At 53.6% G+C, this 10,317-nt stretch overlaps 1 protein-coding gene across 1 annotated transcript; it reads left to right on the forward strand.

Moving 5' to 3' along the window:
- The first annotated feature begins 809 nt into the window (after positions 1–809).
- Positions 810–9,953, forward strand: LOC144274547 (C-type lectin domain family 2 member D-like). Its single transcript, XM_077833425.1, is given in 7 exon segments — positions 810–898; positions 1,333–1,589; positions 2,687–2,788; positions 3,925–3,960; positions 3,963–4,090; positions 4,848–4,951; positions 8,973–9,953. Coding segments are annotated over 6 exon segments (615 nt in total). The 5' UTR covers positions 810–898; positions 1,333–1,495; the 3' UTR covers positions 9,124–9,953.
- Positions 9,954–10,317: the final 364 nt, after the last annotated feature.

Below are 10,317 nucleotides of genomic sequence, written 5' to 3' on the forward strand. Positions count from 1 at the left end.
GCCACAGGCCCCAGCGAGAAAGGGGGCAGTGGGGCAGCAAGGCCAGGAAAGGTTCGAAGATCAACAGACCTCCATGGAGCATTTATGCCGGGTGGGTATTAATCCAGTTCCTACTCCGTCCCAGGCGCAGGTTCCAGGTGACTCTCAGCGTGGCGAGGAGCAGCAGTAACGCCGCACAGAACAGCTGGGTCCAGGGCTCCCTGGACAGTTTATACTATTGGCCTTCACAAGATCCTCTGGCAACAAGCTCCACAGGTTGACTGTGAGTTGTATGAAGAAATACTTCCTTTTGTTTGTGTCAGACCTGCTGCCTATTCATTCATCCGATGAAGTGAGCTGTAGCTCACGAAAGCTCATGCTCAAATAAATTGGTTAGTCTCTAAGGTGCCACAAGTCCTCCTTTTCTTTTTGCGAATACAGACTAACACGGCTGTTACTCTGAAACCTGTCATTTAATTGTGTGACCGCTAGGTCTTGTGTTACGTGAAGGAGTAAACAACACTTCCCTCTGCACTTTCTCGACCCCACTCATGAATGCTCCGAGGTCAGTCCCAGGAAGGTGGAGCCGGGTGAGCTGTGTCCTGCAGACAGGCTGCTCCCAGAGAGGAGACTTCCCCAGAGTCTTGCCTGGCTTCATGGGGAGCAGCTCCAGAGCATCGCCCAGGGACTCTGTGACATCCCCCTAGCCCGGAAATGGAGAGAGGGAGAGGAAGAGGGGGAGGGGACGGAGAACACCCCCCCCCCCCGCCGCCCCGCAGCCCGGAGTTTTTTTGCTAACCAACACTTCCTAAAAGTGTGGTGGGGGGGGGGGCGGAGTCAGCACGAGGCTTTAAAAGGCCCTAGTCGAAACCCACAGACGCTGCGGAGGCTCCGGGCGCAGACGGTCGCTGCTGAGCTGGTGAGAAACATGCGGGGCATGCTGGAGACTGGGGGGGACAGGGGCTGGACACCCCCCCCGCCTGAACCCCGACTTCCATCGTCTCTGTCCTCTTCCTCCTGCTCGCCGGGCTCTGGAGGGGGGGAGCGCCCCTTCCCTTCTTCTTCTCTCTGGGCTGGTGGCTGGGGGCTCTATTTTTCCCCCTTCCTTCTCCTCTAGGGGCAGGGCCTGTTTTAGGTGTCTGGTGGCTCTCCCCACTCCCCTGGTGGGTCGGGTCCGTAGCAGATCAGGTCTCTGAAGCCCTGGGGTTGGAGGGGCCGATGGCGTTTAAGGGGGTTCAATCATTATGGCACCGCCTCTGGCAGGGGGTTGGGCTGCTGGGCAGGGAATGAGAAACCACAAATTGTGCCCCACCCCCCACTGACCTGTGCTGCTGGGTCCGTCTCGACTTTCAGATCGGCTGGAGAGTCCGGAGCAGGGTGTGGGGGGAAGCAGGGCCAGGACCCCCGCCCCAGCTCGGCTTCGCTGCTGCTGAATCGGACCCAGTCACAGAGAGGTGCCGACCCCAGCCCAGCGTCTCCAGCAGCATGTGCTGCCTGAGCGTCGCTGAGAGAGACGATGGGGCCAGCAGCTGGACCTGCTGGGAGCAAAGAGCCGCTGAGGGAGTGGCCTGTTGAGGGCAGTGGAGACCTGGAGACTGGAGGGGAGCCAGGTAATGGGGTGTCACTGCCAGGGAACAGGCTGGAGAGAGACACTGAGGCTGCCCCACATGGGGCCAGGCTCTCAGTGGCAGCAGCCAGTGCCCAGCAATGCAACGTCAGTGAGCAGCAGGGACTGGATCACCCCCAGGGGCTCTCAGGGCACCGATCCCTGGCTCACAGCCGCTGTCTGGCGCACACAGCGGTGGCCGTGGGGCTGTGCAGGGCCCTCCTGGGCTGGGTGTGTCAGACCCCCTGTGACAGCCCTGGCCCATCTCTGCCTGGTTCGTTCTCCCCACTTCTGCTGTGTATGGCCAGTGTGAGACCCCAGTGTGCGGGAACAGGGCACTCGGCAGTGTGGGCCCAGCCAGCGCTTGGCAGGGGGCAGAATGGGGGTGGGGATGGTGCGGGGGGGCAGTTTGAGCAACTGCCACCAGGACATGCGGGTCCTTATCTCTGTGCCCCTGAGCTCACCAGGCCTCCTGGCAGCCTGGCTGGGAGTGCCCAGGGGAGGGCACTGGGCTGAGGGGAAGGAGAGGCCAGCCCCAGCCTGCCTGGCCTTCCGGGCTCCTCTCCCAGAGCGTCTGACGGAGGGAGCAATCAACAGAACGGTGCATGTTCGAGTCCAGTGGTTCTCAGCCTTTCCAGAGGACTGTTGCCCTGTCAGGAGGCTGATTTGTCTTGCACTCTCCTAAGTTTCATCTCACTTAAAAACAACTTGCTTCCAAAATCGGACATAAAAATACACACGTGCCACAGCCACTATTCCTGAAAAATTGCTGACTCTCTCTGATTGTTGCGTATTTAATTTTGAAATAGATCAATTGGACTATCAACGCTGTATCTTTCTGTGTATAGTCTATCGAGCAGTATAAACGAGTCATTGTCTGTAGGAAATTTTAGCTTGTACTGACTTAGTGCTTTTTATGTAGCCTGTCGTAACACGAGGCAAATCTCTTGATGAGTTGATGTGCCCCGTGGAAGACCTCTGCTTACCCCCAGGGGTACACGAACCGGTGGGTGAGAACCACTGTTCTAAGGCAGCTCCAGCCCTGGTGCCGTCGGGGAGACGTGTCCTCGCAGCCCTGCCTGACGGGTCTTTCTGTTTCAGACCCTCGTCGTAACTGCAGGAAATGTAACTACAAGAAACGTACAGTTGTGCTCCCAGTCGGCCTCGCAACCATGTTCTTAGTTCTCATCATTCTCCTGGCAGGTGAGTTCTCACCATTCCCTTCCCTTCCCCCTCTCCACACATCCCATTCCCCCTGGAGCCACCACAGTCAGTCTCTCCTCCTGGCCTGTCTGGCTTCTGCCCCTGGGACAGAGGATTCCTGGGGGATGTTCCTCCAAGACCCTCCTCCTGCTCCCTCCCAGACCCCTGCACCTGGGCACTCTCTGTGTCGGGACTGACATTAGCTCCCCGCAGCCCATCTCTGAGCACTCTGGGTCCAAGTCACTGTTGTTGGGCCCCAGGCATGGTCACTGATACCTGTGAGAGTGGGGGTGATTGACGGTGCAGGGCAGCAATGAGCTGGGCCCTCTGCCTGCAGCGTGTCGCCCTGAGGTGCCAGCCTGGCCTTCCTGCATCCCCGGGTGATGCCCAGTGCTGGGCAGGTGCTGGCGTGTCACTGAAAGGAGCCGTGGAACGCAGTACGGACACCTCCCTTAACGCAGCGTGAAACCCACCCCTTGGTGACCACGGCAGGGCAGGGTCTCGTCGCGCTATTGACGTCCCCGCCTGCACAGACAGCGTGTGCGAGCGCAGATGGCAGCTGCTTATGGTGACCGTGAACCTGGCTGGCTGTGCTGGACAGGCCGGGCAGCGGGCGTTCGGTCTCCTGAAGGGTAGGGAGTTTGTTCCCGTCTTCATCTCAACCTGCCTCTCCAGGGACGCAAAGCGCAGAGCAGGGGGTGGGGGCAGCAGTCCAGGCTAGCAGAACTCCTTGGGGTACTAGACCTGGCAAATCATGTTGCAGTTAATCTCCTACCCATTAATTATTGCCCCCCTGCTGGCCCCCTGGTAACTGTCCCCTCCCTCTGCAGCTCTCTGCCCACCTCGTGTTGTAACGCTGAGCTTGGGCCCAGCTCTCTGTCCTGGGCTTCATGGCATGAGTGGTTTGTCAGCTGCATCCCTGTTGAATGTGAACCCAAGATAGGGAGTCCAGAGTCAGATAACCCCCATCCGGAGCTGGATTCCCAGCGTCCTCCTGGCTCCCTCACGGCCTTTCAGTACCCACCCTGGTTCGAGGTGTCTCAGAAGCCTGGGGCAGAGGGGCTGATCTCCCCCTGTTCTCCTCATTGGCGGGTGGCGGGTCTCACTCACACCACGTGTCGCTGTCTCATTCTCAGTGTGGAGACCTCAGCTTCCGTCAGCTGAACCAGGGCCCGTTGCTGGAGCGGATACCGAGGGAAATGCTACTATTTCTCTGAGGCCGAAAGGAACTGGACCTGCAGCCTGACCTACTGCTCTGCGCTCAGCGCCTCCCTGGCTGAGATCAGCAGTGAGCAGGAAATGGTGCGAGATGCTCGAATTGCAACGTTCTGGTCTTGGCTCAGCAGCTGCTGCAGGAGAACCTGGGCTCGAGGAGCAGCTCTGAGTAAATGAGCTTCCAGTTGCTGAATGCCAGGCCTGGCTGGCTGGCCCGGGGCACCTCTAGTGTCCGTGTCTGACTGCAGGGATCACTCACTGTCAGCCCTCTCAAAAGGAGACCGCCCCTCTCTCGGGCTAGGCTGGCTTGAGTGTCTTCTGGGTGGCATGGGGCCAAAGGGGTACTGAGATCCCAGATTGACTTGAAGAGCCAGTGCTCTTGGGTAGCCAGATGAGGATGGGGGGGCGGGGGGGGCTCCTCTTAGCCCTGGCCCCTTCTAGCTGAGGATTTGGTGGCTCTACTCTCATCCCTGGCCCTTCCCAGCATCCCTTATTGAGCTCAGCTGGGCTCTTTCCTTCCCCTTCCCCTTCTCCTATGATGGGGAGGGGAGCTCAGCTGTTCTGTAAGGCGAGGCTTTGACACAGAATGTGGCCTTCTATAGAGAGGTGCTGGGGCAGCTTAGACCCAGCAGCACCCAAGAGGTGCTCCAGCCCTGGGCGGATTGGTGTGAGGGGGAGCTGGGTTTGGGATGGGAAAGTTAATACTGAATTACCCAGAGCTGGGCAAGAGGGAGGTGAAAATCCGCAGCCGTTCCCTGAAAACAGAGCCCGTCAGTGTATCCCTGTGAGTCTCTGGTGCACATAGCCTGTGCTCTGACCCCACCTCTCCCTCTGCTGTTTTTAGGCTTTCCTGCTGCGCTATGAAGGCAGACTTGACCACTGGATTGGCCTCTGGAGGGACCCTGGGCAGCTCTGGAAATGGGCCAATGGCACCAAATTCAACAACCTGTAAGTCCTCTGTGAATTCCCTGGGCTTTGGGTCCCTGGCGTCTGAGATAGCGAGTTCAGGCCGACGCACAAGCCAGTGCTATGTACTCTGCGTATTAGTGATGGGTGGAAGCAAGTGTTGTCTGCTGGGAGACTGGCCAAAGCTTTCAGATCTGTCTGGCTTTAGTGGGGCCATCTGCGTTAAAGATGCCTGATAGTCACAAACGCTGAGTGCCTGGGGCTGCCATGAGAAGTGAGGTACAGTAGAGATAGCCTAGACGACATCCCAAGAGGGATTTCAGTGGGATGTGGGTGTGATCAAATAACCAAACCCCAGCTAAGCCGATAGCAGGGTTTGACCCTGGACCATCAACGCTGAAAGAACGGCAGAGTAGGTCACGCTGGCTGGGGAGTGACACTACATGTCCAGGAAAGTATAGAGTAAAGTAGAGTAAAAATCTTAAACAAATCCAACTGTATCCTAGCATCTCTCAGAATAGAAATTCCACACTTGAAGAATAGGAATCTAGCAGCAGGAATATACTACTGACCAGGATGGGGACTGTGAAATTTATGGAGTTTAGAGAGGCTACAAAAGCAGAAAACCCAATAATAATGGGGGTTTTCAGCTATCCCCATATCATTGGGAACATGTCCCCTCTGGATGGAATGCAGAGAAGTGATTTTTAGACACCATCAATGACGGCTTGTGGGAGCAGCTAATCCTGGCACCCACAAGGGAAGGGGCAATTCTTGATTTAGGCATAAGCGGAGCACAGGGTCCGGTCCAAGTGGGGAAATTAGCTGAACTGCTTGGTAATAGTGACCATAATGTAATTAAATTTAACGTTTAACAGCTCACTTCATCGGATACATTCAGTGGAAAATAACAGTGAGTAAATTTATATACACACAGAACATGAAAAAATGAGTGTTTAACACGCATACTGTAAGGAGAGTGATCACTTAAGATGAGCTATTACCAGCAGGGGAGTGGGGTGGGGGGAGAGAGAGAAAACCTTTTGAAGTGATAATCAAGGTGGGCCATTTCCAGCACATTTCCAGGAGTTTACAAGAGCATCTGAGGAACAGTGGTGGTGGTGGTGGGGGGGGAGAAATAGTTTTAAACACCCATTTTTTCATGTTCTGTGTATATATAAATTTACTCATTGTTATTTTCCACTGAATGCATCCGATGAAGTGAGCTGTAGCTCACGAAAGCTTCTGCTCAACTAAATTGGTTAGTCTCTAAGGTGCCACAAGTCCTCCTTTTCTCCTTGCGAATACAGACTAACACGGCTGCTACTCTGAAACCTGCCACAATTAAATGAATAGGCAGCAGGTCTGACACAAACAAAAGGAAAAAGAAAAAGAGTACTTGTGGCACCTTAGAGACTAACCAATTTAGTTGAGCATGAGCTTTCGTGAACTACAGCTCACTTCATCGGATGCATACCGTGGAAACTGCAGAAGACATTATATACACACAGAGACCATGAAACAATACCTCCTCCCACTTCACTCTCCTGCTGGTAATAGCTTATCTAAAGTGATCATCAAGTTGGGCCATTTCCAGCACAAATCCAGGTTTTCTCACCCTCCGCCCCTCCACACACAAACTCACTCTCCTGCTGGTAATAGCCCATCCAAAGTGACCACTCTCCTCACAATGTGCATGATAATCAAGGTGGGCCATTTCCAGCATAAATCCAAGTTTAACCAGAATGTCGGGGGGGGGGGGGGGAGAAAAAAACAAGGGGAAATAGGCTACCTTGCATAATGACTTAGCCACTCCCAGTCTCTATTTAAGCCTAAATTAATAGTATCCAATTTGCAAATGAATTCCAATTCAGCAGTTTCTCGCTGGAGTCTGGATTTGAAGTTTTTTTGTTTTAAGATAGTGACCTTCATGTCTGTGATTGCGTGACCAGAGAGATTGAAGTGTTCTCCGACTGGTTTATGAATGTTATAATTCTTGACATCTGATTTGTGTCCATTTATTCTTTTACGTAGAGACTGTCCAGTTTGACCAATGCACATGGCAGAGGGGCATTGCTGGCACATGATGGCATATATCACATTGGTGGATGTACAGGTGAACTAGCTTCTGATAGTGTGGCTGATGTTATTAGGAAGTATTTCTTCACACAACACACAGTCAAACTTTGGAGCTTGTTGACAGGGGATGTTGTGAAGGCCAATAGTATAACTCTGTTCAAACAGGTTTCAGAGTAACAGCCGTGTTAGTCTGTATTCGCAAAAAGAAAAGGAGTACTTGTGGCACCTTAGAGACTAACCAAGGTGCCACAAGTACTCCTTTTCTGTTCAAACAAGAAGTAGATCAGTTCACAGAGGATAGCTCGACCAGTTCCTATCAGCCAGGATTGTCAGGGATGCAACCCCATGTTCTGAGTGTCCATAAATATCTGACTGCCAGAAGCTGGGTGTGAATGGGATGGATCACTTGATACTGACCCTGTTCTGTTCATTCCCTCGGAAGCACCTACCGCTGGCCAGTATCGGAGGACAGGACACTGGGCTAGATGGGCCATTGGTCTGACCCATGTGGCCAGTCTTAGGTACTTACAGCTGAATGGCATTTTTAAAAGAGCCCTTTGCGGTTGATGGGAAGCTGGAAAATGTGCCCAGAGGAGGCTTAGCAAACAAGTCAGTTGATGACCTGTTTGATCCGGGTCAGATATTTTCACATATTCCAGCAAGGATGCCATGGTGTCGGCAGCAGTCTGTCTTTGTGATTGCATCATGAGCCCATCTGTTAGCCGGCCTGTTTGGGGTCTGTCCACACCGCAGCTGGCACCATGCCATTGCAGAGAAACTAAATGAATTCTTTGTAGCAGTCTTCACGGCTGAGCATGTGAGGGAGATTCCCAAACCTGAGCCGTCCTTTTTAGGTGACAAATCTGAGGAACTGTCCCAGATTGAGGTGTCATTAGAGGAGGTTTTGGAACAAATTGAGGAACTAAACAGTAACAAGTCACCAGGACCAGGAACTCAAATGTGAAATTGCAGGACTACTCACTGTAGTCTGTAACCTACCATTTAAATCCGCTTCTGTACCCGATGACTGGAGGATAGCTAATGTGACGCCAATTTACCGGAACTGGGTAAACAGGCATCTCAGTGGGGTGTTAACCCTGAAATCTGCCACCCTGCGGGCCCCCGCCCCAGCAGAAGGCTCTGGGTGCATCATTGCCATCCCCTCAGAGCTCGTCTGGGGTGATGCTGGTGGGGGAGCCACCCACAGCCATCTGCTCAGGTGGCTGTGAGCTGGGCTCTCCCTTCTCTGGGACAGATCTCACCCCGAGCCAGAGGCTGGTGGCCTGAGGACAGGGAGATCCCGGCCTGCCCAAAGAATAGTGCTGGGCCTCCTCCTAGCCGAGCACATGTCTACTGTGAGTAGCCAGGATGGGACCATGGGGAAGGATTTGCCTGTGGACCTGGATCCCACCCTGTTCCCAGGTGGGAAGCGCCGGCCTCCAGCTCTGACGGGAAGCTCTGTGTGCGTGGCTGGGGTCACCCCATGGCCGCTGGGCTTGTGCTGCTGGCATTTCACTCCAGCCGCCCCCTGCAATACAGCCTGTCCTGACAGGCCTCTGGCCTGAGAGCTGATGTAAACTGTCCAGGGAGCCCTGGACCCAACAATTCTGTGCGGCATTACTCCTGCTCCTCGCCACGCTGAGAGTCACCTGGAACCTGCGCCCAGGGCAGTTTGGGTGGGTTGGGCCTGCAGGGGCCCATCCAGACCCAGCTGGGTGTGTGCGGGGAGAGAGTAGGAACTGGGTTAATACCCACCCGGCATAAATGCTCCATGGAGGTCAGTTGATCTTCGAACCTTTCCTGGCCTTGCTGCCCCACTGCCCCCTTTCTAGCTGGGGCCTGTGGCAGGTGCAGGAAGGGGAATTGTGAGGGGCTGTGAGTGCAGCAGCTCCCTGCACTGTGCAAGAGCGTCTCTCCCTGCCTGTGACTGATGGGAAATGTCCAACTCCTACCTGACACCAGCTCCCTGGCTTCTGTCTTGCAGGTTTCCGATCGGAGGAGGAGGAGACTGCGCGTATCTGAACAATGTGAATGGGGTCAGCAGCTGGCGATGTACCAGTGAGAGACCCTGGATCTGCATCAAACCCGATGCATTTACAGAGGCACAGGAGGCTGCCGTGGTAGGGGGCTTGTAAGGAGAGTACTGTGGAATTAGTCCCGGAAAAGCCAGACTGATCTCTTTACAAGATCACATCTGAGCAATTCCAGAATATCGGGGAATGCTCTGCGCATCACTGGGCAGAGTACTGTGGACTTAGGTGAAAACCAGAGATGCTATTTGCACATCTTGTCCCCCCACCCGTGCCATCTCTTTTTCCGCCAGTGGAACGGCTCAAATCCAGCCTTTCTAACCTACCTCAGCTGCACCAGGAGCTCTGCCTAACTGAGCCAAGGCACCAGCCTGAGCTTTCGCTGCCCTGAAATTCCCCCACAGAAGCTTTTTACTCTAGAAAATTATGTATGGAATCTTTGAAAAATATTCATCATTCCCATTCGGTGGTCTGGCATAGAGCTATGGGGGGATGTTCTACATTCCCGCGCCACTGCCCTCCCCCCCAGCCCAGGAACTTTTTAACAAAGTTTTTTTTATGGGTCAGTTTTTGGGGTCTTTTGAAAACCCAATTGATTTTGAAGTTTGCAGGTTTACACCACCAGTTCCTTTTTGTTGTTGTTGCCAGATATTGCTTTGGATAAAAGCATGAATGTTTTAAACTGGTTTTAATTTTCCATTTTTAGTTTTAAGAGCGCTGTACCTGCCAAGGGAGTAGACCCCCTGTTACACTCCTCGTGGGACACCTAGGGCCTGGAACGTAGGAGCAAGAGGAGAAATGTCTGTTCTCTCCCTTCCTGGAGCCCAGTGGGTTTGAAAAGGGCAGGGAGGGGGTAGGTGTGACACAGACAGACCAGGTGGCAGGTCATGCCAAAGTCCCCATGTCTGCTATAGATGCTTCTGTTACCTTTTGAAACTTTGTAGCTTCATTGTGTATGTATGTTTACCCTCTTTAGCCTTGTAAATAAATCTTATTTCCTTTTTAATAAATTGTCATATAATAAGACTGGCTACATGCGCTGTCTTTGGTGTGATGTCTAAGGTGCAGTTCACCTGGGGTGCCTGGACCTGTGGGACTGGGAGTAACCTGAATACTGTTGTGATTCTGAGTGAAAGAGACCATCTGTCTCTCAAAGGCAGGCTCACCTGGGTTGCGAGACAGATCGGAGTACCCAAGGGGACTGCATGGCTAGGCTGTTAGGATGCCGGAGGAGGTTACCCTGCATGTTTGGTTGGTGAAATCTAGGTCTAGAATTCTCAGCCAGTTTGGATTTGTGCC

This window comes from Eretmochelys imbricata, chromosome 14 (genome assembly GCF_965152235.1).
Source record: "Eretmochelys imbricata isolate rEreImb1 chromosome 14, rEreImb1.hap1, whole genome shotgun sequence".
Taxonomy (NCBI): Eukaryota; Metazoa; Chordata; order Testudines; family Cheloniidae; genus Eretmochelys; species Eretmochelys imbricata.